This window comes from Canis lupus, chromosome 16 (assembly GCF_048164855.1).
Source record: "Canis lupus baileyi chromosome 16, mCanLup2.hap1, whole genome shotgun sequence".
Taxonomy (NCBI): domain Eukaryota; kingdom Metazoa; phylum Chordata; class Mammalia; order Carnivora; family Canidae; genus Canis; species Canis lupus.
The window spans coordinates 6,511,959-6,538,089 of NC_132853.1; the positions used below are offsets into that span (position 1 = coordinate 6,511,959).

The 26,131-nt window shown below is 52.6% G+C and overlaps 1 protein-coding gene across 2 annotated transcripts in view; it reads left to right on the top strand.

The window, feature by feature from the left end:
- The window catches only part of PTPA (protein phosphatase 2 phosphatase activator), a 31,024-nt gene extending 5,111 nt beyond the window's left edge, over window positions 1-25,913 (top strand). The window contains exons 2-10 of one of the 2 annotated variants that reach the window (XM_072778259.1): window positions 779-876; window positions 3,816-3,902; window positions 8,996-9,121; window positions 11,014-11,131; window positions 12,959-13,058; window positions 14,157-14,281; window positions 15,396-15,496; window positions 20,440-20,547; window positions 24,391-25,913. In XM_072778259.1, the coding sequence (XP_072634360.1) occupies window positions 779-876; window positions 3,816-3,902; window positions 8,996-9,121; window positions 11,014-11,131; window positions 12,959-13,058; window positions 14,157-14,281; window positions 15,396-15,496; window positions 20,440-20,547; window positions 24,391-24,468 (941 nt within the window). In that variant the 3' untranslated portion in view covers window positions 24,469-25,913. The remainder of the gene's footprint in view (window positions 1-778; window positions 877-3,815; window positions 3,903-8,995; window positions 9,122-11,013; window positions 11,132-12,958; window positions 13,059-14,156; window positions 14,282-15,395; window positions 15,497-20,439; window positions 20,548-24,390) is intronic. The other variant, XM_072778260.1, reaches the window with a different exon arrangement.
- Window positions 25,914-26,131: the final 218 nt, after the last annotated feature.

The window sequence follows — 26,131 nt, forward strand, 5'->3', positions numbered from 1 at the left end:
ATTATTATTTACCCATTGCCTTATCAATTGATATATGGGCTGTTTCCTTTTTCCATGCAGTAAGTGCCCTTATATGCATCTTTGTGTATTTCTGTGAGCACGTGAAGGCTTGATGCCTACAAGTAGAACTGTTGGCTCAATGGGTCTGTGTGGTTTTTGCTTCAAAAGTCAGTGCTGAATTGCCTTAGCAGATTCTACCAAGACTTCCACCTGCAGTGCTGGAGAATTCCTGCTTCCTCTTCACCAGTCCATGCCAGATGGTTTTTTTTTTTTTTATTTTTCCATGCCAGATGGTTTTAATCTGCCACCCTGATTTGGAAGAGCCGTCTCATTTACATTACTTTGCTTATTCAGAGGTTGGCAATCTTTTTCAAATGTTGGTGGTGGCCAATTGTATTTTCTTCCCCCTTCTTTGAATTGCCTGCTTCTGTCTAAAAGGTCAAATTGGTTTTATTTTTCTGACCATTCTCTGGTGAGGGACCAGGAGGTGAAGGCATGTGGCGCCACTGAACCTGTAGTTGTTGAGGGGATCATGAGTATGGCCAGTCTGTGCTGCTGAAGGAAAGACAGGAGGCTGGTGGGGTTGGCTTTAACAAGCCATTACTCTGTCCTGGGAGTACGTGTCTGGTTTACCCTAGGGACTGGGGATTAGAGTCTTGGTTTAAACGAGTGTGTGTGTGTGTGTGTGTGTGTGTGTGTATGTGAGAGAGGAAGGGAGGAAGTTGGGTTGAGGGGAAGATTCTATTTATCTGTTTGCTTTTTCACTTTCTTTGTCAAGATTCCTCGGAGGATATCCCTCCAGCCACTCAGAACTTCATCATTCCGAAAAAGGAGATCCACACAGTTCCAGACATGGGCAAATGGAAGCGTTCTCAGGTACCCGTGGTGTCTGCAGTATTGAGCCAGAGCTGGGATGAAGAACTTGGGCTTTTTCAGAGACCATGAGCTCCTGACCTTTCTTGCTCTTGGAACCAGAGCTGTTAGAACCTGGGGAGAGAGATGACGGGGGAGCCAGCTGTTCTCTCTCACGGGGAGAAGTTACAGCCAGTCTGGGAGTCAGCATATCTAAGTGAGAGGAGGTTATCTATCTTATTGAAACCTAGGCCAGGAAGGTGGCTGGGAACTGGGACCTCGGAGCAAGAGGAAGTGCTGACCAGCTTTCTGTGCTGTTCAGTCCAATGGTGGGCAGAAAAGAAGAGCTTCTACCTCCTGGGCTTCTGGCACAGGCTGTGGAAAGATTGGGACTAAGAAAAAGAAAGCCAATTTCAAATCCCCAGGGAAAGCCTTGGTCCCAGCTACAGCCAGGTGCCCACCCCTGGTCTGCTCAGCTGGGGTGGGGAGAGTCACTGGTACAGAAGGGCTCATTCTCTGTGGGGGGAGTCTGCTGTGCTTACACTGAGCCCACACCCTGCATTTGCCGTGGCTTGTCCTTCTTGGGGCCATGTAAGCTTTTCTGGCTCCTCTTTCATAAGCCTGCCTTCTAAATATTTGCCGATGGTTATCGTGACTTTTCTGAGTTATATTCTCCCCCTAGATCTTCACCAGGATAAACACCTTAGTCCCCACAGCTGCTCAGAGGACACAGTTTGACTCCTTTCATCATCTTGGTTGCTCTACCTCAGGGTTTCCAAACCTTAGCACTGTTGACATTTGGGAGTAGATAATTCTTTGTGGTAGGGGGCTGTCCCGTGTATTGTAGGATGTTTAGTAACTTCTGTGTCTTCTACCTGCTAGATGCCAACAGCACCCCTCCCCCCAGTTATTAACAACCAAAAGTGTCTCCAGACACTGTCAGAAGTCACCTGGGAGCTAAATCACTTGGGTTGAGAACCCTGAGTCTGCCTTGAACCTACAGTATTGCTGAATACAAATATGGCTTTAGTTCTTTGCTTTCCCCCTGGGTGTTTTCCAAAGAGGATGTGTTTATGATGTGCCAGGTATTTTTTAGCTCATTTAATCCTCACAAAAACTCTGGGAAGTGGACTCAGTGTTCATCTCCATTTTGAAGGTGAGAAAAGTGAGACCAGGAGATAAAGAAATTTAGCAAGATGGTAGCATTAGCAAGTGGTTGGGATGAGATTCAAGATTCACGCCCAGGTCTTCTGTCTCTAGATAGCCATGGGTTGAGCCACATGCTCTAGGCCATAGGTCAGCAAATTACTGTCTTCTTACCTAATCTGGACCTCTGTCTGTTTTTGTAAATAAAGTTTTATTGGAACACAGCAAGGTTCATTTGTTTATGTATTGTCCATGGCTGCTTTCGCTCTTACTGGCAGTGTTGAGAATTTGTAAACCAGACTTTATGGTCTGCTGAGCCTAAAATAGTTACTATCTGGCCCTTCGTAGGTGCCAACATTTTTTGGGAAACGTTGGTTAGTTCTTCTAATGGAGTATTGTTGAACAATCTTGGGTAGAAGCCTTTCGCTTGCTCTAAAGCTCACCACTCAAGTGTGTGACTTCACAAGTGACTCTGTGCCATGGTTCACACAGTTTGATTAGGCAGCAGAGTGCAGCAAGAGGATGGACTTAGGGTCAGAGAGATCAAAGCTTGAAGCCCAGGGTTGCCATTTCCTCTTCTTGTAACTTAGGTAATGTGCCTAAGCTAGCCAAGTCTGTTTCTTCTACGAAAAATGAGTTGTTTGGAGGCTTAAAGGACTCAAAGTCCAAAAAGCACCTGACCCAGCACTAAGCATTCATGAGGGGTACTGACCTGCAGGCATGGTTGTTACTGTTACAGGGATGAGGATGGTGGCATTGGTGGAGACAGGTATGTTTATAAGAATGGCCTGAGCTTTAGTCACCAAGAGACTCGGGCCTGTGTGGGAGCAAGGACACTGCCCCTTGCTGCTTTCTGTCTTTGCATCCGGTGTAATTTGTAAGAATGACTGTGATCACTGGCCGCAGGCAGGACGAAGGCTCAGACCTGCCCTGTGACCCCTCATTTCCATTCCACAGGCTGTAGGAAGGTCCTGGTACAGGAAATGTTCCTTTCTAGATGCTGGATGGTCAGTTGTCAGGGCTTGCTGTGGCTGCTGCTGCCATCTCTAAAGCTTGGATAAGGAGAGGAAGGAAGAGATTGAGAGGCAGCCAAGATGGAAAAGAAATGAGACCAAACAGAAGTCATTTGCTCCTGGGACTACTTCTCCAGAGGCCTGCACCTCACTGTTTTCTTACCCATGTGCTGGCTGTAACCCTAGCCCAGCAGAGAAGACAGTGCCCAATTGGAAGCCAGGGATGGGTGTGCTGGCACACCTGACCGTGGGCAGAAAACTGTTTCTTCTCCAGGAAGCAGACGGGCTGCACTACAGTCTGATATCCTGGCCTGTCTGGTGGGGGGAAACATCTGGAAGACTACTAGGGGAGGAACCCTTGTGGAATTCCTTGAACTCCTGGTGGTGTAGTATAATTGTAGGACTTGTGGGGTCCTAGCTCCATATCTAATGAGATCTTGGTCTTAGGAGACCTTGGGCAAGTCACCTCTCCTGAAGTGAAGCCTTGGTTTCCTCATCTATAAAATGAGGACAGTGAGTGTTTACCTTGTGGGGTTGTGTAAAGGAGCTCCTGGTGGTAGTAATGAGCATGTTCTGGCTGAGGATCCAGGTGTAATCATGGTCATTGACTTGCCAGCTGTTAAGGATGGAGGGTACGGGTGGGGTATTTGGCATTATCATTCTGCTTCCCTTGGTGACAGGCTGGGGACCAGGGGACAGCTTGGAGCTCTTTGGCAACTGGATGGAGCTGGGGGCTGGGTAGGGGGGTGGAGGGTCAGGGGTCTGACATTCCTCTCCCTCCCCGCTCCCCACTTTATTTGGTAGGCATACGCTGACTACATCGGATTCATCCTCACCCTCAATGAAGGTGTGAAGGGAAAGAAGCTGACCTTTGAGTACAAAGTCTCTGAGGTAGGCACAGGCAGGGAACCTGCCGCCGAAGAGCCTTTCCCAGAATAGCTATGGAGAATCACATGTGCTTGTTGCCCACAACACGCCAGGGCAGAAAATAAGACTGCCCAAGGACATGTGCAGTTGACATTTTGGTGTTTTTATTTCTTTTTTTTTTTATTTAAAAATATTTATTATTTGAAGTGGGGAGAGCCTGCATGAGTAAGGGGAGGGAGAGGGACAAGCAGACTCCACACTGAGCAGAGTCTGATATAGTAGTGCGATCCTGGTGGGGCTCGATCCCAGGACCCAAAGACTGGAGCCAAAACCAAAAGTCAGACGCTCAACCTACTGAGCCACCCAGGTGCCTCTTGGTGTTTGTATTTCTTTCTTTGTTTTTTTTTTTTTTTAATATTTTATTTATTTATTCATTCATTCATTCATTCATTCATGAGAGCACAGACAGAGAGAGAGGCAGAGACACAGGCAGAGGGAGAAGCAGGCTCCATGCAGGGAGCCGATGTGGGACTTGTTCCCAGGATTCCAGGATCACACCCTGGACTGAAGGCAGCGCTAAAATGTTGAGCCACCCAGGGATCTCCAGTGTTTGTATTTCTAATCTTTTCCTTTTCCTCAATCTGTGAATAGATAGAAATTTATAAAATTGGGATCAAGGGAAGTACACATCTTACAGCCTGCATTTTTGCTAACTGGTGTTTTTATGTAACTTTTTAGATGAAAAAAGATCACAAACGAAGTAAGTGTGCTCACCAAAGGGAACAGTAATAGAAGTGTATTTACAAAAAGCTGACCTCTCCCGATTTTCTCCCTCTACCCACCTCCCTGGGGTGGCCCTGGGAACAGTTTTGGGAATGCCAGCCAGACCTGCCATGTGAGCCCCTCCTCTCCTGTTGCCCCTCACTATGTAAATGGCTGTCTCATTGAGCCCACCCTCATTGTTTAAACAGCCCCTGACTGTGGACTTTGAGATTGTGTCCCTAAATATTGGTGCTCTGAACATCCTTACATATAGATCTGTGGATACACTTTCCTTTTTTAAAGACATTTTTTTTAAAGGTTCTATTTATTCATGAGAGATACAGAGAGAGACAGAGACATGGGCAGAGGAAGAAGCAGACTCCCTGTGGGGAACCTGAAGTGGGACTCCATCCCAGGACTCCAGGATCGCCCTGAGCTGAAGGCAGATGCTCAACCACTGGCTACCCAGCCATCCCTGTGGATGCTCTTTCCTAAGGAATCATTCCTGGAAGTGGGAATACTGAGTTTAGCGCATGCACTGCAGGGTGGGCACTCTCTGGCTGCTGTTTCAGAGACAGGTGGTTTGCGGAGAGGACAAGAGCTGTGGGGGGTGGTGTGGGCTTGCAGGCTGTTTGCTCTTACTGGGTGCCACCTCCTAGGGCTAGGTCCCAGGCCTCCAGTGGCTTCTTGGGTTCTTATCCTAGTTGGCCCACAGTCATCTTGAGACTCTTATCTCAGACACCAGGGCCTGAGCTGCCTCTCAGTGCCTTATCTCACCCTGTCGGGTAAGGCCTGACCCAGTTGTGGCTTGGTCTTTCCACCTGTCCTGAGGCTAGCAGGGCAATGCTCATATCAAAGCCCCTGCCCCGCTGCCTTCCCTCCCCCCTCCCACCCACCCCCATTCCCTACCCCGTCCCAGAGAGCTGCCTCTTCCTGGGCCCTAACTGGCTGGTGGGAGGCTGAGGTCTTGTTCTGTCACCAGAGGGGAGCCGGGCCTGTGCTGGGGATAGACCTCCTTCTCTTGGGAGCTGGTCCACCACTGAGTTTGTGGGTTGAGAGAGGAGAGGGCTTGTCCTTGAGTGTGTGATGAGGGAAGCTGGGCTGTGCTCAGGGGGCAGGGAGTGGTGGGGGTAGGCTAATTATAGGGGGATGTTCTAATTACCCCAGCAGATCCTGAGCCTCCAAATCCCTCTCAGGTCCCATAATTGACCCTCACGCTTTGATGGTAAGACTCCACGCCAGCCAGGTGTTGTCTTAGCTCAGGAGTTGTTCTTCTGGCAGGATTGTAGCATGGTTAAGTGCTTGGGTTCTGGAGTCAGGCTGACTGGGTTTTGATAACCTCTCCCTTCCAAGCTGAGTGGCTTTGTCCCCTCTGACCCTCTATCTCTTCATCTATGAGTGGAAGAGCCAACAGACCGACTCATGGCCCCTGGGGAGGATTCAGTGGGAATCCCACACATAGGGATGTTAGCACAGTGCCTGGCACATTAGCTCTTATCATTAGCTATTTTTCAGTTCTAACCTCTAGTAGTGGTGTGATTGCTTCAGCTGGGGGCTCTTCCTGAACTAGGCTTCATCCCAGTGCCAGGGCAATCACTTGGTGGGCAGAGGTGACTAATTTGGTCTCCAGAGGTCTTCCAGCTTCTGCCCACAGCTGGCAGGGCAGCAGAAGGCACGACTGACAGCATGTGGTCTCAGCCCACGGATGTGAGGGGGGGCCCCCTCGGCACAGCTGCTGGGGGCGCCTGTTTCCTCTTAGTCCTTCCTCCTCCCACAGGGTTGGCAGCTGGGGAGAGGGCAGATGGAGCTGCCTTAGGTGGCAGCTTCCAGACCAGCAGCAGCGAAGGGAGCAAGCAAGGGCAATCTGGTGAGACTGTCTAGACCCATGTTTAGAAGGCTCTCCTTCAGTTTGAGATTATGTCTGTCCTAATCTTCAGGGTTTTTTTGAGTTTTGCAAAATGTGAGTAGAAAAGAGGATTAGGGACACCTGGGTGGTTCAGTGGTGGTTGAGCATCTGCCTTTGGCTCAGGGCGTGATCCCTGAGTCCTGGGATCGAGTCCCGCATCAGGGTCCCTGCATGGAGCCTGCTTTTCTCTCTGCCTGTGTCTCTGCCTCTCTCTATGTCTCTCAAGAATAAATAAATAAAGTCATTAAAGAAAAAAGGATTATTATTTTTTATTCTTGTTTGATATTTAAGTTGGTAGCAAAGAAAAAAAAACACTGGCAAGTAATGTTTTAGAGAAAATTTTATTGGTCCATGAAGTCCAAGAGGAAGCCCTGGGTGAGGAAGCAGGAGGGTAGTTCAAATTATTATTTGTGCTTCCTGAGGGTTCTGGCTCACAGCCCCTCTGGCCCAGCCAGTCAGAAATAGAGGCAGCCCCTGCATTCTGAAAGCCCTTTCCAGAAAGAGGAGCGAGGAGCCTTTTAATTATTCATTGCCCCAGCTGAGCTGGCAGCTGGGGCCTGGCTTCCATAGCCTTCCAGCACCTTCTTTATCCCCTTCAGCCCTGGCCCAGGACGGAGATGGCCCGGGAATCGGGCCTGGCTGGTACTTCTTGGGGCCAGATTACCACTTCATCACTCCCGAGTCCTGGTTGCAGCATGCGGTCAGGTTTGCTCTGTTCTTATCAGGTCCTGGTGACCTAGTTCTTCACAAAGCTGGGCTCTGGAAGCACTTTCTCACACATTACAGCTGGGCAGCTTTATGTCACCCTGGCCCTCTGCCTCAGCCAGGTATAAAGGGAGTTTCCCCTCTTACAGGTAACTTTTCCTGAGAGAGGAGGTGGGGGATGGCATCCTTCAGGCCACTGTCACGTTGTATAATGCCAGGGGGTGCTGTTTACTTGGCCTGCAGTGATTTGTACCTCCTGGAGCTGTGTGGGGGTGGAGGGGTGTTGAGGGGGACTGGGGAGGATGGGCACTGGTTGACAGATACTCCATTAGCTCAAGTCCGCGTTCCCTCTCCCAGAGCTCTCTGACTGCCCCTCTCCAGAGCCTGTGCAATGCAGCAGTGGACCTGACTGAGCCTTGCCTTCCTCCTCAGAACTTTTCATGTGGGCACTACCCTGGTCCTACCCAGTATCAGGGGTTTCTGGAAGTCTCTCTCTGTGCTCTTGGTGCCCAGTGGACACAAGCAAGACCTGCTTCCTGGCAAGGTCTTCTTTCCCAGGGCTGCCTGCCTCTAAACACCCTCTGCTAGCCTTTCATTCTGGCCTATTTTTTTTTTTTTTTACAAGCCACACCCAGAAGGAGCCCTTTTCTAGCTGCCCTTCCAGACCTGTGTTTTGGATAGTCAGCTTCACCTGATCTCCTCATTGAGTAACATTCTGTGTGCTAATGCTGCCCTGGCCTGTGGCACCAATTCCGTGTCTTGGTTTCTGCCTGCTGTGGGAAAGGTGTAGGGAGACGGGCTCCCTGAAACTGCAGCCCAACAAAGCATTACAGAGGTTTGGACCTCTGACCCAGTGGTTCTGCTGAAGGAGAGAGACTTCCCAGATTGTTTGTAGAAGTGGACAATTGGAAATAAGCCAAATATGTAACAGAGATTCAATAAATCATAGTATGTTGGCACAATGAAATACTATTGACTTACTAAAGGCTGTCATAAAATTATGTTTACATGTTGATGTGGGATAAGGCTTATGAGGAAATCAGGCAGGCTACCAGGCAGCATGTGCCCTGGAACCCGTGTTTTAAATATTTTATTTATTTGAGAGAGAGAGTAAGCATGGATGAGGTAGAGGGGCAGAGGGAGAGGGACAAGCAGACTCCTCGCTGTGCACGGAGCCCGATGCAGGGTTCTGTCCTAGGGCCCTGGGATCATGACTCGAGTTGAAGGCAGACGCTTAACCACCTGAACCACCCAGGCGCCACCCCCCCCACCCCCCACCAGACAGTTGGATTTAATATTTTATTTATTTATTTATTCATGAGAGACACAGAGAGAGAGAGAGAGAGAGAGAGGCAGAGACACAGGCACAGGCTCCCATGCGGGGAGCCTGATGTAGAACTTGATCCCGGGACCCCAGGATCACGCCCTGGGCTGAAGGCGGCGCTAAACTGCTGAGCCACCCAGGGATCCCTTTTTTTAAAAAAATATTTTATTTATTTATTTATTCATGAGACACACACACACACACACAGAGAGAGGCAGAGACACAGACACAGGCTCCCATGTGGGGCAGACAGTTGGATTTAAAAACTCCATCCTGTAGGAGTGTGTGATCTCCCCAACACTTACCACTTAATGCCATGCCTAGGGGTCGTTGTCCAGCTGCAGGTGAGACTTCCCTTTGTGGCTCTAGCTGGGGGCCACTCGTCATTGTGGCTTGTCCCCTCTACTTTACCTATTATAGGCCATTGAGAAACTGGTCGCCCTCCTCAACACACTGGACAGGTGGATTGATGAGATCCCTCCGGTGGACCAGCCCTCTCGATTTGGGAACAAGGCCTACAGGACCTGGTATGCCAAACTCGACGAGGTGAGGCTGTCACGGGACATACTTGGGGACTGGGCCAGGGGTGCAGGAGCTTTCAGGTATCTCAGCATCTCTGGGGAGTTTGTTAAATTCCACTTACCAAAAGTACCAATGTATTTACCCTCTGCCCCCGTCATCTTCTGGGAACCACCACTGTGGATGCCCAGTCCTCTGCACAGGGCTGTTAATTAGGTCATCGTTTGCATTAGCTACAGATTCAAATGTCCCAAGTGTCCATGTGTAGGGGGTCAGTTGGATAAACTAGTAGAGCTAGCCTGGAGTGCTATGCAGCTATGAGAAAGACTAGGAGACCTACTTGGAGCCTGGGGTGAGGTAGTCTGGGATTTATCATTCAGTTGAAGAAGAACCTGGGGTCGGTCTGACACATATGGTGAGCTACTTCTTGGTAGGAAGGAGGGAAAAATGAAAAGATCTGGTTGCGTAAAGAAACATCAGTTCCTGGTGACCTAGTTTACGCAAACTGCTCAGTTTGTGTAAAGAAACACCATTAGAAGGATATACAAGAGGCTAATAAAGCTGTGATTTCTCTCAGGGCAGGAGAGAGTGGGATGGGGGATAGAAACTTCTCAATGCATCCCTTTTGTAATATGTGTAATTATTTGCTTTTTTACTTTTTGATATTTTCTTGGCAAATCCCAGAGAATTTAGTATTGTACTTCTTTTTTCTTGATTTTTCAAATTATTAATTTTTATTTCAATTTCAGGTAGTTAACATTTAGTGCAATATTGGTTTCTTAAGTAGAATTCAGTGCGTTTTAATTTTGTTAATGTGTTTATTTTTGAATCCTATCGCAGTGATACCTGTTCAAAGCAAACAAAAAATAAAAATGCAGGATCAGAGTCCTGTAGGTCTAGGGTAAGGCCTGGGAATCCAGATTTTCCTCAGGTCTCTAGGAGATTTTCCTGCCAGGTGTCCATAGACTGAACCTAAAGCAACTTGAGTCCTCATTTCTCTGACCTCGTGTTTTTGCCTGGAGCAGAGGGGAGTCCCAAGGACCCAGCAAAATGCTGCCCTGCCTAAAAGCAGTCTGGGGCTGCCCCTGGAATCTTAAGAGGGTACATGTTTTTTTTTTTGTTTGTTTGTTTGTTTGTTTGTTTTCTTTTTAAGATTTTTATTGAGTTCTAACTTACAGGAAAGTGAACACAACATACCTATACAGCTTGATGGACCTTAACGTAGGTCTTGACCCTTGTACCACCACCTGTATCAAGCTCTAAAACACTCCAGTACTCTAGCGGGACCCTTGTTCCCCTTTTGAGGCGATATCCACCTCCAGACTCTTCTAAGTTCTATCCCATAGATAAGTGCTACCTGTTTTTGAATTTCTTATAAATGTCTGACTTCTTTTGCTCAGTGTTCTGTCTCTGCGAGTCACCCATGTTGTGTGGAGCAGCTGAGTTTTTTCATTGTGGTGTGGTGTTTCAGCACCTAACCACACCATGGTCTGTTGCTGATGAACATTTCAGTTGAGGGCTACTATGGATAATGCTGCTATGAACATTCTCGTATGTTTTTTGGTGGACATATGGCACAGATTCTTGCTACCCTGGGAGTATGAAGAAAGATGGTGCTTATAAGGACATCAGTGAGTTACGGGATAAGGGAGTCGAATGGCTTCTTTGCAATTCCCTCCTATCTTGTCCCAGACCCTTGTCCCCTGGAGGAAGGGTCCACAGACTAGAAACCACCCCAGGGTAGTTGCTCTATGGTGTAAGAGTAAATGTTCCCTCTTCTTTCTGTAGCCAGTCAGAGCAGGGAGCCAGGCCAGCCTGGCATGGCCCGCTGGGCCCCAGCCAAATGCTGCTCCTGGGTGCCTGCCTACCAGGATGCTGCCTAATCTGCTGCCACCACTTTGTGTCTCTTGTGTTATCAGGAAGCAGAAAACTTGGTTGCCACAGTGGTCCCCACCTGTCTGGCAGCTGCTGTGCCTGAGGTGGCCGTTTACCTAAAGGAGTCAGTGGGGAACTCCACACGCATCGACTATGGCACAGGTACCTGCTGCTCTCTGTATTTACTTGGCTTCACCGCAGTCTCTTCTTGGGCTCCTTCCTCTTTGCTCCGGATTGTCTCAGGGCCCTCTGAGCAAGGGCCTTTGGGGCCAGGTAGGCTGCAGTTGTCCTGGGTGCAGGGAAGCCTGGTGCTGCTCCTGCTGCTCCGTCTTGGTCCACCAGGGGGAGCTGATGCCACATACTTGGTGTCTGTGCAGCCCCGATTTCCATTCCTTATAAAGATGGTCTCTGAGCTTATCACCAGCAGCAAAGTAATTTATTGAGCACTTACTATATCTTAGGGCGACCCCTTACCAGAACCTTGAGAAATGAGAGCATTCTGTAGCCTCTGGAAGCGTTGTGGTACATGCTGTGGTACACGGACACGCCAGTGTCTGTGTGCTATGGAGTTCTGCAGAAGAGGGCGCGTGCTGTCTGGTTGTGCAGTGGGTGGTAGCTGAGGAGGACCTTGTTCTGGTAGGCGCACCCTCCTGACCTGTCCTGAAGCGGCAAGTGCAAGAGCGGCTGCTCTTTCTGGCCTTCACCTTGCCTGGGCCTTGGGTTCCTCAAGAGAAACACAGGCCACTGAGGCAGGCCTGGAAAAGGGTCCCCTTGAACCTGGGTCCTGGGGAGGCTTTGTCTTCTGCTTCCCCTGTTGCTAGGGAGCAGGTTTATCAGGTGTTTGAGACTTCCAGGGCTTGGCCTAAAATGGACAGGGAGGGACCCTGAAGGGACACTGGCCAGGTCAACTGGGGTTTTCCTTCTGGTATCAGGTGTGTGAGAGTCCCTGAGCCATGGCTGCCTGGCCTCTGGCTGGTGGAGATCAGGAACCATGCAGGTGAGAGGAACAGCTCACAAGCTTCCCAGGCCCTGGAAGCAACCTTGATTCTATAGAGATGGGACAGAAAGTCGCTGAAATTTTCTTTCTCTACCTCCCTCCCTCTCTATACCCAGTGTGGGGCTTGAGCTCACAACTCCAAGATCAAGAGTCACAGTTCCACTGACTGAGCCAGCCAGGGGCCCTGTGGAAGGCATTGTCTTTTGACCCTGTAATGTGACCATGTGTTCTCTGCTTAGAAGCCTTCAGTGGCTCCCGTTGCTCTTAGGATACTGAGTCTAAACTTCTTATGTGGCAGTTAAGTCTTGTTATCCTTTCTCCCTTGTCCTCTCTGCTTTAGCCATACCGGCCTTCTTAGTGTTCTTCAAACATACCCATTTTTTTTTTCACCTCAGGACCTTTGCACATGCTGTTTCTTCTAGCTAGATTGGTCTTCCTGCTTCCCTCACATGCAGTGTCTTACCAACTCTTACTCATCTTTCAGATTAAATATTACTTCCTTAGGGAAACCTTCTTGAACCCTAATGTCAGGGTCCCCCTGTGATATTCTCCAGTTATCACCCTGTCCTTCTCCTTCAGAGCTAGAATTATAGAAGTGATTGTCTATTTATTGTTTGTCATCCTGAAGATCATAAACTATCAAGCAAAGGCATGGACTTAGTCTCCCTAGTGCCTGATACGGACAGTGGCTGCTCTTGTAGTAGGTGCTCACTTGATAGTGTGGAATTGACCAGTGAGTTAAACCTACAAAACAAAATGCAAATGTCTGTTTAAGAAGTCCACAGCTTTGGCCTTTTAGGAGTAGAATTATATTAGCAGTAGTTACCAAAAGGGCCTGGGTCTTTCTAGAAGGGGCAGAGGCCCCATCATCTCCATGTTGACCTTCCTCTGTAGAGGGGCAGTTCTCAGTGATGTGGACTCTGGTGAGACCAAGAATAGTACCACTCCTTTTCCTGGAAGACTGTCGACCTCAGCTGTTTTTTCTCCTCTAGGACATGAAGCAGCCTTTGCTGCTTTCCTCTGCTGCCTCTGTAAGATTGGGGTGCTCCGGGTAGATGACCAAATAGCTATTGTCTTCAAGGTGTTCAATCGGTGAGTGAGAAGAGCGGCAGGGGTCTTCCCTCCTCATCACTGCCAGGCTGGAGACAGGATGCTGGCGGGCTCTCCTGAGTGGCCGATGCTTCTTTCGGCCTGTCCTAACCAAGCTCTGCCTGTGGATGGGGTGTCCAGGAAGCCTTCCGAGAGGTTCAGATTCAAATAAGAACAAGTGAAGGAAACGGGTCACTTGCCGACTACTAATGCCTCTGTGGCGTTTTCCCTGGCCAGCCTTGTCCTAAGCACTCTGCATGCAGCTCCCTCCCTAGATTCCCCCAACAGCTCTAGGTAGAGTTATTTCCATTTTATAGATGAAGAAACAGAGGCACAGAGATACCATCTTCTGATCCCTAAGGTCGCACAGCCAGCTGAACTGTGTTCAGGCTCTGAGCTGCTCCCTGTTCCCCAGACCACCTGCCTGGCAACACAGGTGCACTGCAGCTGCCAGAGGCCTCTGACACACCCATCCCAGGCCCCACTCTGGCGATGCTGATGCCAGAGCTCCCAGGTGACACTGATGCAGCCTCTGAGAACAGGGAAGGCAGGAGCTGGGAGGTTCCAGGAGATTATCTGCTCTGTCCCCCACCAGCTTGCCGATGGGCAGGCCAGAGTTAGACAGCCTGAGGCTCTTGTCCAGGAGCTCATGTTATGAGTTGATGGTGCTAAAACCCCCTTTCCTGGGCCAAAAGAAGGCTGAGTGTGGGAGAAAAAAATCGACATTATTTTGAGAATACCAGCTGATGCATAACTTACGTGTGTAGGTTTTATTTTTTTATTTTTTTAAATTTTTATTTATTTATGATAGTCACACAGAGAGAGAGAGAGAGGCAGAGACACAGGCAGAGGGAGAAGCAGGCTCCATGCACCGGGAGCCCGACGTGGGATTCGATCCCGAGTCTCCAGGATCGTGCCCTGGGCCAAAGGCAGGCGCCAAACCGCTGCGCCACCCAGGGATCCCTGTGTGTAGGTTTTAATTGAAATAGAGACCAGTTACACTCTTAGGTGGTTATTTCTGGCCTCAGTGAGCTCCTGATGGCAGAAGGGTGGAGACTGTCTGCTTTTTGCTACTTTTTTCTTCCCTGCCCTCCTGTGCAGGTACCTCGAGGTTATGCGGAAACTCCAGAAAACATACAGGATGGAGCCAGCGGGCAGCCAGGGAGTGTGGGGCCTGGACGACTTTCAATTTCTGCCCTTCATCTGGGGCAGTTCACAGCTGATAGGTACTGAAGGGGCATCTGCTGCTCCTCCCCCTGGGGTGTCTGCTCTATCCACCTCTCTCCCTTCTCGCCTTACTTCTGCTGCTGGGGAAGACAGTGACAGCTTGTAAAGCAGGCATTAGTCTGGCTATTGACTGAGGCTGTTTGCTGTTGACCTTGTGCTGAGCACCGGCTCTTGTGCTGAGAGTTGGCTCTGGCTCGGCAGGCCAGGGGAGGCCTGGGGAGGCTGAGGGAGGATGGGGGAGGATGGGGGAGGTGGAGGCAGAGTGTGCCGAGATAATGGAAAGTGACACAGGCTGGAGCAGGGGCACTCGCCTGGCACATAATGGACTGGTGTGAAATGCACCCCCACTCCTGGCAGCAGCTGTGGGGTTTTATGTTGAAAATGAAGGGCTCTTTTGCCTTGGTGACTGTTGTCATCCACTGTTATTATCAAGCTGTGCGCAAGGGGGCCCATCAGGGAGTAGCCACCCATGGGGGGGCAGTGAGCTGCTTCCTGTGGGCCCACTTTGCCTGCTCCCCCCACTTTGCAACTGCTCCCCAGGCTTGGGTGGCTCACTGGGATCTATGGTGGGTGAGGGCCGGGGAGTGACTTCTGCTTCCATATAACATTAACTGCCTACAAAATAATATGAATAGGTATTTTGAGTATTTGCTCTGTGCCAGGCACTGTTCGAAACATTTTAGGTCACTTCTCAGTGACCCTGGGAAGGGTCTTGGCCAGCATGAGACTAGCCGCCATCGACTAGTACTTAACCTGTGCAGGTACCATGTCGGAGGCTTGACTCCGATCCCTATCACCAGGCGGCATGAGGGAGGTGCAGTTCATATCCCCACTGCACAGATGAGGAAACAGCCTCAGAAGGCTGAAATCACTGGTTCAAGGTCACATGGCTAGAAAATGACAAAGCCACAGCTTGTTCCATGAGAGCAAGTTCGTGCACACACACACACACATGCACGCACACACTCATCATTTATTGCTCCTGCAAGGTCAAGTGTTGAGAGCACATGGGCAGGACAGTGGCCCCCAGGGTGGGTGTGGACAGCCCTGGGCTGAGGTGCTTGGTGGTGTGAGTGTCTGGTTCTGAACCCTGGGGCTCTTTGCTGTTCCTAGACCACCCGTTTTTGGAGCCAAGGCACTTTGTTGATGAGAAGGCTGTGAATGAGAACCACAAGGACTACATGTTCCTGGAATGTATCCTGTTTATCACTGAGGTGAGGGGAAGGGGGTGAGGGCCACCCATGGTGGCCTCCAGGCTGAGATCAGCTGAGGCTGGTGGCTTTGGAGTGGGACAGAGGAGCCAGAGTTTTCACCCAAAGATGGCAGGGCTGGTCCCTAGGAGGTGGGTTACTGACAAGGTAGCCCCACTAGGCCTGTGGAAGGTTAAGCCAACGTCTGACTGTCCAGGATCTCCTTTCCCAAATCAGTGGTCTGGGGTTACTACTGAACCTCGTGGGACACTTGAGCTGAGGGACTGAGCTTTGATCACTAGTGGGCTTGGTAACCAATGCGGCAGGTCTGAAGGCGTGGGCGGGGCCCACAGGGTCTCTCTCTAGCCACTGGCATGTGGCTGTGTGGGATGAAACTATGGCAGGAGGCGGAGAGGCTCAGTGGACAACAGGACAGATTTCTGCTGAAGGGACACATCTCTGTCAGTGCCTGAGGACATGAGCCAGATGAAGTCCTGGAGGTGAACCAAGCAGGCTGGGCTACAGGCCTCCTTGGCAGGGGGTGTTTATTAACTGGCTGCTATTGCCCACTAAGGCCAGGTCTCCCACTTCCTCAAGGTCACTCATGGAGCTTGTTAAAACCCACGTTCCTTTGCCCAACCCCAGCTTTCTGAGTCAAGAATCTTGGGGGATAAGACCCAGGAACCCGTATTTAAATACACTTGCCAGGTGACTTTACACAGAATTTGGGGACTCACTGTTCTTAGGATCTCTCTCTCAGGAGGTGTTAGGACCTTTTGTCTTCCCTGCTGCATACCTGTCGCCCCCCTCCCCCCAAACTTTCAAAGGGTGCCCTGGTTGTAGTGTCTGGAGACGGTCTTGCCATCATTCTCTTTCCGATGCCCACATGCATATCTGGGTCCCCTCCCCACCAGGGCTGCTCTTTGGCTCTGGTTCTGAGCCCCCTGAACGGAGAAGCCTGGTTAAATAGCCATAGCCCCAGGTTCCTCATGGTCAGCATTCGGCTCAGGCCTCTGCCAAACTCCAGAGGCCAGAGGGAAATGACATGTTTTTCCAAGTCAGCAAATGGAGCCAGGACTGACGGCTGGGCAGCCACTGCTTCAGTCTCAGATTTGCTGCCTTCAGCATGTAGCAGGCCCAAGGTCAGAAGGACTTGGGGCAGCCTGGCTCACTGCCTCAAGAGCCAGTCACGTGCTACTGTTTCCAGAGTGGAATGCGAGGGTCTGGGAGTCGCAGGAGACCCTGGAGGGAACAGGAGGAACAGGGTGGGGAGAAGGAGTGCACATTCTAGGCTGAGCCCTGCTTTGCTTGCTTGGGGGTAAAGGGCTAGGCTGTTCTGGCTCCCTCTGGTGGCTAGCCAAGCCCCTGGGTCCGTCAGTGCCTAACAAGGAAGGCAGCCAGGCCGGGCCTCAAGGAATATGGGAATTGATTCCAGGTTAAAATGTTGTATTTTTATTTGTTTGGGTGGTTATACTGGTATAAAAACCCAAAAGGTTTCTAAAGTTTGGGACTCGGTTCCTTTGCTGGAGGAAATCCTACAGTGGCCACTAGGTGGCGCTAACGGCACGCCAAACTTTGAGAAGGTTTTCAGTAACTCAATTGGGGGAGAGGCAGAAAGGCAAACCCTAGAGTTTCTGCTTTTTCGGCTCCCTCTCTGCAAGGCCTGGTTTTTCCTTTGGGTCTAGGTGGTTGGGCATGGTGGTAAACGCCGGTGCTAGCAGCTCTGAGGGCTCCCTGGCCACCTGGCTAAGCTGAGGCCTGGTCAGTGAGGGTGCTGACGGCGCTGTGCTGTGCTAGTTCTCCGGAGCTCTGTCCAGGCTACGCCCACCCCAGTCCCCTTCCACCCCGCACCAGTGTTTCACTGCCCCTGGCGTTCGTGAACGAGCCCCCTCTGGGACACAGGGCACCTGAAGCCCTGTGCAGAATTCTGTGCGCTTCAGTCTGGAAGGGGGCGGTGTTGCCTCCAGAGACCTGGGGATCAGGATGGCTGGTGCAACTAGGAGGAAAAAACAAGACAAGAAGTTGGAAATGGACCTGGGCATCTCCTCCCTGTCTCCCAGGACTTGCCCTGGTAGCTCTGGGCATCCTAGAGGAGGGGGCCCCACCTTGCAGAGCTTCTGCTGTCTCAGGAAATGCAGCCCTGGCGCCTTTAAGAGCCCAGGGCCGGCAGGAAAAGAATTTCAGTTTCAATCTGGCTTCTAAATTTGGAGTTTTGGGAAGGGAGGGATCAGATTTCAGCTGGAAGGGAAGGAGCTGACAGGAAGGCGCTGTGCAGAGCCTCCCCCCATCCCCCCTCAGTTACTGACAGAGGAACCATTTACAAAAGGCCGATTCTCTTGGGAGTGGAGAGGCAGGAACGCAGCGTCTGTGAGTAATTTCCTGCTCAATATGGCTGCTCTGACTCACACGATTCCCCTGGGGTCACTGCGGGACTGCAGCTTGCTTGCTCGTTCTCGCTCTTTCTCTTCTCCCTTTGTGGCTAGAATGAGCTAATTTTTTTTTGTTGTTGTTGTTTTGTTTTCTCGCTCCTGATTCCTTTTTTTCCCCTCATCTGTTTTCCTTTCTCAGAGTTGCAAAGTCTCCTTCTGAAGGACTTGGGGAGACCTGGGGACACTGAAGGCCTGGGGGTGGGGGGTGGGGCAGCCCCTCTAGATAAATAGCGTCTCTGGCCTTTCCATGGGGAGGGGCAGGGCCATTGGGGCTTTTCCAGCAGGCCCGAGAGGCCTTTTGGGGTCCCCTCCCGTGCCCCTAGTGGGTGAGGCTGGCCCACAAGGCAAAGCCTCTGGTTTCCCAGCATCATCTGCTGGCCTAGCCTTGGAGCCCTTGCTGAGCAGGCTTCTGGAGCGATGCTGTGGGACGAAGCCAGCAGGGTGCCTCCAGGGTGGTTTATTCACAAGGCCTTGTCCAGAGTGAAACCGATTACACATCTCCGGTGATTTCTGAACTTCTCAGGGCCTGGAAATGTGCAGGAGATGACTGGAACCTGGCACTGGTCCCCAAGGGGCAGAGAGTTTTGGGGGAAGGGGTGGGACAAGAGGGAGGGCGGGTAGCTGAGGGTGGAGCCTGCTTGAGTAGGATGGTTGGAACAAAGCTCCTTGAAGGCCAGACCCCCTAGGCTGTGGGTACCGGCAGCTATCCCTAAGAGGGAGCCTTAGAGAGAGAGAGAGAGAGAGAGAGAGAGAGAGAGCTGGGGGAAGGTACTAGGTCTAGGCACTGACCCAGGAAAAGCTCTGTGGCCACCAGCCACCCAGGGGAGGGGGATCTGGTCTCCATCTGCCACCTCTGCCACGTGGGGCTGTGGCCTCCCTACTGGAGGAAGGATCTGTTGTCTTTGCCACTGAACCTGGGGGTTGAGACAGGCTTTGGGGGAACTTTGGCCAGGGGAGGGTGGTGACAGCAGTAAATGGCAGCTTTTTGGACTTAGATCTTGCAGTTTGGTACGAGGCTTTACTGGACAAGTGAGAAGTGTGTAGGAGTGGGTTCCCTGGGGAGTCCACAGCCAAACAGTGGGGCTGTTATAAGCTCTTGAGCCCTTACCCTTATGCCCAATATGGAGAAGGAGTTTTGGGCCCATCCTTTCTCCCCGGAACAGCTCTCCCCTAGCCCAGCCTCCATTCAGCCTCTTCTGGAACCTTCCACCCTCTCAGGGTCCAAGTCTCTGCTTACTTGCCAGCTCAGCTTCTTTGCTTTTCAAACTGATTCTTCTGAAGCCTGGGGATTGGGGTGCTGAACCCCATTCCCTCAACAAGCATCAGTGCTGTTTCTAACCTGGGGGGGGCGGTGTGGAAGGGGATTGGAGTGCCTGCTAAACACAGATGTGTGGCCTTGTGCAGAGGGCTGCCTGCAGGCGCACACGCCTCCCTGTCTCAGTGCCATGGTTTCTCCTGTCATGGGAACTTCACTGGGCTTGCTGCAGAATCTCTTTCCTTCCTGGAGGGTCAAACTCTTGGCAAGAGGAGGGACAGGAATGGAGCTGTCCTTGCTCCTGCCTGTCCCTTGGTGCTATCGATGCCACCCCTAATTTACCTCCCAGCCAGTTCGGGCTGGCTGGCTTTTTTTTTTTTTTTTTTTTTAAATTTTTTTTTTTAAATTTTTATTTATTTGTGATAGTCACAGAGAGAGAGAGAGAATGAGGCAGAGACACAGGCAGAGAGAGAAGCAGGCTCCATGCACCGGGAGCCCGACATGGGATTCGATCCCGGGTCTCCAGGATCGCGCCCTGGGCCAAAGGCAGGCGCCAAACCGCTGCGCCACCCAGGGATCCCTCGGGCTGGCTTTCTAAACAGACCTTCCTCCCCATTTGCCTGCCATGCACAAGGCAGTTAGGTTTACTCTTCCCCACCTTGGCTTTCCCCCAAACACCCCTCCCCAGGGTCTTCCAGCTCTACCTATGATAGGTAGAGCCCACCCTGTGTATGGGGCTGGGGAGGGTCGGGAAGGCTGCTACCACTGTTTATCTGAAGGGGAGCAGGTTCCTGTGCTGGTGGGGCACTCTGGCTGGGGCGGTGGAGGGGGAGTTGGTGGGAGTCCCAGCAGGGGCTTGGGTTGAGATTTTATTTTTCTGAGGCTGCTGAATGTGGTGGATGGTGGGAATCAGGCCCCATTTTTTTGGCTGTGGAAGGAAGGGGTGACTCTAGGGGTTGTATTTTCCTAGGTGGTCTTGCAGACCAAGAGAGACCCTGTCTCTGGTACTTGTGTGTGCTTCTGTGTGTGTGTGCGTGCATGTGTGCACAAGCACGTGCACACACCCTCTCCGCCCCAGATGATGCAGTCAGGTCCTCAAGCATATATGTGTATGTATGTATGTATATGTGTGCGTATATATATGCACGCACATGTGTGCTGTAGTGCGTGCGTGTTTGCATGTCCTGGTGTGTGTGTACACACATATGTGTACAACCTTGCTGTGGGAATACAGGTGAGCTCCCAGGTGGCCTGCCTTTCCAGCTGTGGATTCTCTTTTCCAGATGAAGACAGGCCCCTTTGCAGAGCACTCCAACCAGCTATGGAACATCAGTGCTGTCCCCTCCTGGTCCAAAGTGAACCAGGGTCTGATCCGCATGTATAAGGCCGAGGTGAGTGGGGCTGGCCAGCACTCAGATCAGAGGGGGCTGCTAATCCCCTCACCCCCACTCTGCTGCTTTGCTCTGAATCTTGGGCCAGCCATTCTGACACTGGAGGCCTTAGAGTCTCTGTCTGTGAGATGGGCAGTCAGAGAATCACTAGGCTGAAACCCAGCTCTGCCCTGTGACTGAGCCATAGCCCTGACACACAGGGGTCTGTCAAATGGCCAGAGGTGGACATTGGTACCCGAAGGTGGATATGCTTTGTAGGCTCCATGTACATTGGTGCTTCTCAAACTTTGGTGGGCCTGATCCCTGGGCAGGTGAGAGGTCTCTGGGGAGGCCCAGAGTTGACATTTCTAGCAACCACTTCAGGTGGTCTTTCTGCTCTCAGATGGGAGAGGCAGGGCAAGGAGGTGGTTTCCCTGAGCTCCCCCTGCTGGGAGTTGGCTGCCCAGCTCCTGTGGGTGTCCCCTGCCCTCTCTCCTTTTTGGCACCTTTTCCCAACCAAGGAGGTGGGTTTTTTTTCTTGCAGGTAAGGAAGAGACCTTTTGTTTCCATCCTGTCTGCTAGCTCCTTTCACATCTGTGCGCACCAATGCCAGAACTGCATGACCTTGGCCAGGGAAGGGCTGGATGTGAAGTCCCTCACCTAGAGTAATGAGTCCCCAAAGTCCCCTCTTTCTGCCCTCAGGCTGGTGGTCTAATATGTTGTCCTGTGGGTGCCCATTTCTTGGCCCTTAGCCATCCCCTCTCCCATGGAGGGAGGGAGGGAGGTTGGATCTCTGGGTCTACTTCATCATACTTGGAGCTTACTCAGATCCCATCAATGGGGGCAGGGGGAGCAGGGAGAATAGGGTATTAGAGGCTTGGGTGTGTTTGGGAGTGTAGATGCTTCCAGTTTGTCCTGTTCCCTCTGCATGGCCCTGAAGGGGTTAATGGTGCTGGAACTGACCAGGCCTGGCTCTCTCTCTCCCTTCCGCCCCCTCCCCCTCTGGTCCCCTTCCTCTGGACTTCACATCCTGTGTTTAGGTTCCAACCCACATACCTCTCTAATCTGAGAAGAGCGTTTGCTGGGGCTGTACAGGCTTCTTCCGGGCTACAGCCTGTTGGGCCCTCCAGTCTGGCTGTCCCCTGCCTGGAGAGCACCTGGGTCACTGCCCTCTGGATGTCCTGTCATTCCTGACACCCACCCCCCCTTCCCCCACCAGTCCCACAATGGGTGCTGATAGGGAACTCCTGTGCAGCGTGTGAGGAGCGTGTAGCCCCTCCAGCCTCCCACCTCCACTCCTGACACCGCAAGCAGGACTCTAGTGCCTTTCCTGCTTAGGATCTGAAGTGCTGTCCTTCCTGCGTGGCTCTTATTTGAATGACTCTAATCTTACCTTGATCTGGGCGCCTTCAGAGCAGAGCAGGAGCCCCTGTCCCCTTCCTCTCCCTGCCCTTTCCAGAGGAGGAGCTCCAAGCTGACATGGGATGAGGGAGGAGCAAGCTGAGATTCCAAATGGGGCAGCGGCAGGAACAGAACAGTTGTAACCGATGGTGGATTTCTGCGGGTGTGGGTATGGGAGGACAGCCACTGCAGCTCAGGCCAGACAGGGAACACCAGAGGATCACAAAGCATCCTTCTTGAAAGCGGGAGGACTCAGCCCTGCATGCATGTGGGCACAGTACGAGCTGGCAGCCTTGCCAGACTCCCTGTAGGACAGTGCTGGAGCCCACTGACTCTGTCTCCGTGATGGTCGGTGCTCGTTTGTAAGTTGCTAGCAGCTACCCTTGGTCTTCTGGTCCCTGAGAGCCTGTGGGATCACACACTCCCTTCCCAGAGGTCCGAGGAAAAGGACTTGTTTTGTTTTGTTTTGTTTTGTTTTGTTTTGTTTCAGGTCAGTTCTCGGTCCATGGGGGGGACCTGTGAGGCCCACCAGTCTTGAAGGCCAGGGCCACCAGTCAGAGTTGGTCCCCTGAGCGGCCATAGAGGCCTCAGCAGGCCTGGCATTAGGTGGCCTCAGGATTTGGGACCACCTGTGTGCGTCTCCACGCTCTGACCCTGCTTTTCTGAGCTGAGGAACCAGATGCATTCTGTGCCCTTGTGGGTGGCCCGAGGGCTGTCACTGCTGATGCTCCCTTCAGAAGGGCCTCGTTAGGGCCTGGGGAACCCCTTCTCCCCCTTGAGGCACCAGGCACTGGAAGGGTCTCCAGATCTGTGTGGCATAGGCCACTCTGCCCAGGACACTGGTGGGCTCCGGGCACAGCAAGCTGGGAGGAGGCCTGACCCAGGCTCCCTTCTGCTGCTGTCCTGAAGCCTTGCACTTCCTTTGCCCCAGTAGCCCCTCTCCTGTCCGGTGGCCCTGGGGAAACTTGTTCTGGGTCCCTGCCCCCCTCCTGCTGAGCTTCCCTTGAATGAAAGCTAGGAGCAGGCGGACCTCTGACCCTTTCTGGAATTCCAGGGCCCTGGGGGCCCCCTTTTACAAACTCCCACCACTTCCTTGATGACATAAGCACAATGGCAGCTGCCTTTGCCTCTGGCCTGGAGCTGCTGCTGTTTCTCCTCCCCCTGAGGGACCACCCCCTCCCACCTGCTCCCCACTTTCTCTGCCCTAGGCCCAGGACCTGTCTGTGGCCTGGAGCTCTGCTCCCACACTGAGCTGTGGTCCCCATCCTTCTTCCATTGCAGGATGGAAGGGAGAGATTTCTCTCTTCCTGCTCACCTCCTGGGCCGCCTTTAGGCCTGACCATCCCCCCCACCTGACATACACACGGTGGGTCAGGGTGGGTCAAGACCTCCTCGGCCCTGTGCCTGGCTGTTGAGATGAGGGGCCCTGGGCCAGCCGTGGCACACCGTTGTCCCCCTAAGTTAAGCAGAGGTTGAGACCACAGTCACAGAGCAGGCCTTGCCTTATCTGAAGCTGCAAATCATGTTCCCCCGCAGCCATCGTGGTGGCTTTCTGTGGTCAAAGGTATGAGAGAAGGCAGATCCTCACTTGCCCGGAGCTGCTGCCTGAGCTAGCCAGTGGCCGGTGCCTGTGTTAGGTGCAGCGGGACTGGTATGGGGGCGGTGGGAGCTGGGGCCCCTCTCCCTTTCCTGGTCCTGTGTGACGCTAAGCAGTGCCTGGGCCAGAGGTGTGTGGCCTGGGACCCGGCTGCCCGTGCACTGGGCCAGCTTCTGTGTAGGCCCTGCCAATCTCCCCATCTCCCCCAGGCACCCTGGGCTGAGGCTGGGCTGAGGCTGGGCTGAGGCTGGGCTGGGCTGGGTTCAGGGAGTAGGGCCATCCCCCAGTCAGAGTTCTTGTCATCTGCCCCACACACAGGGCTGCTGGGAAGTGCCCTGGGGGTGGGGGCGCGTTAACTGGTTCTTACTGTCTCACTGCGACCTTCTTTGGTCCAGAGAACTGAAAATTGAAGAAAAATGAGTCTTGAACTCTTCTCAAGCGTGGGTCCCAGTGTCCCCACACCTCTTCTCTAAGACCAGGGCCTGGGCTAGGGCCTCCCCTCTGATCTGGAGGGTTCCTTTCATCTCACATCCCCAACTCTCTGCCCGCTCCCCCCACCCCATGTGAGGTTGGGCTGCCTTTTCTTTTTCCCTTCCTTTCTCCTCCCTCATTATTTGGTGGGGTCTGATTGTCATGGAGTCGGGGTCTTTGGATGGGAGGGGGTGGTGGGAAACAGGTAGGAAGCCTGCCTTTCCCTGAAGGCCTGGAAGCTCCTCTGAGCTGGACACTTTCTGGGAACCATTCTGGGCTGAGGCTTCAGAGTTGTGCCTGGGTCTCTTGGAGGCCCGAGAGGCCAAATGGGCCCTAATAGGGGTGCAGGTGAGCCATCCTCACCTCTCTTCTCCCCTTCCCCTTCCCCTTCACAGTGCCTGGAGAAGTTTCCTGTGATCCAGCACTTCAAGTTTGGGAGCCTGCTGCCCATCCATCCAGTCACCTCATGCTAGGGACTGAGAAGCCAGGGCCACCCAGGCCACAATGCCTGTGCCTGCCCTTCCTTGCCCCAGCTCCAGTTATTCCCTGCCCCCTCCCTCTGTTCTTTCTGTTTGCTGAGAGGCTGTCTGCTGGGGTCGGTGGTGAGCTTGGGGTTGAGGGAGGCTCAGGGCATAAGGCTGAAGGACCCAAAGTGAAGGGAGAAGTGACCAAAGTGGGGCCCATTTCCCCTGGCTGGCAGATGTGCTCGGGCCCCAGTCCTGCACTTGGCCTTCCTCTCCTCTCTCCTGTCTAGTCCCACCTGAGACCTGAGCTGGTCTGCTCCCCTGGGAGGGGGAGGGTTTTGCGGTTTCCATTGCTTTCCTTTCCTGGGTCCTGTTGCCTTTTTAGGGGTTGGAGCAGTTGCTCCTGTGGGGCGGGTCAGTTTCCTAAGCCATGTGTGGGTGGGTATCTGGGGGTTCTGAAGTCTGGGATTGAGGCTGGTGGCCAGCCTGGGGTGGGATCGAGAAGCATTGGCTATTCTGGCCTGTGACCCTCCCAGCTTCTTTACATGGCTGCCCCCCAGACCTGCTGGCCCCTGTGTCCAGTGCCTCATCCTGGCTTTTCTGTTCTTTGGCCTTTGGCTTTGGTGGGTTTCCTGGCCGTAGCCCCTCCTGTCCTCCTCTACAGGGGTAGCCTCTGGAAGCTGCCCTTTGTGTAGACACTCAGTACAGGGCTTACCCCCTAGCTGATTGGGTGAGGCCTGCCTTTCCAAAGTTTCTCAGGCTGGCAGGGGGTGGCAGAGACTTGGGGCCCTGCTGTGGTTGTAGGGAACCTAGATTCCTCTAAAATCTTATGGTTCTGTTCCCCCCCACCCCCACCCCCACCCTGGTGCTTGCTTCTCCAGGGCCCTTTACCCCTATTGCCCTGCTCTTCAGGGCAGTGGTTCAGGGGCCGCTGGAGCACTCAGCAAGCCCCTCCTTGTCTTCCCCTCTCCCTGAACTCACCCACTGGCTCTCTAAGATTAGGCAGTGATACCCCCCACCTCCTGCCCCGAAAATGGGCAGGGGCTGAACTGGGGGTGGGGTTGCAGGTGTGCCAGCTCCTGAGTTTCCTTCTAGGGCTGCCTTTGGGCCAAGCTCTTGCCAGCTTTCCCTGGCCCAAACCCAGGCGTGCCCTCCTCCACTACCCCCACCCTCTATCTGGGTCCACATCCCCTTTGGGAAGGGGGAGCTCCCGAGAAGCACAATTCAGGGGCTTGACCCTCATACCTGGGCTGATGGCCTGGGCAGAAGCCAGGAGAGGAACCACTAGAATCACAGAAATCGTTTTCCTAGGAGAGGCCCAGTGCTGGCCTCCCTTGCAGGGTCCAGACCACCACCTTCTTGGCTTCTCTTGCCCTGCCCCCCCCACCAGAGTCCCCCCAGCCCCATGCACCTTCATTGCTGTTTGGATTAAAGCCTCTGTTTTGCACCTGTCACTTGTGTGAGGTATGTCTTTTCATGCCATGTGTTTATTCCTCTTCCACATGCCTGTTTGTCTCTCCATCAGATCCCCTTCCCTCAGGCCATGGAGTCTGGGGCTGGGGCTGGGGCTGGCTCAGCTGCCGTCCGGGCTGAGCCTTTTCTGGGCAGCCAGTGACTACATAGCTGTTGCCTAGTTGCCTGAGCAGGCTTTGGTGCATCCTGACTGTCCCCA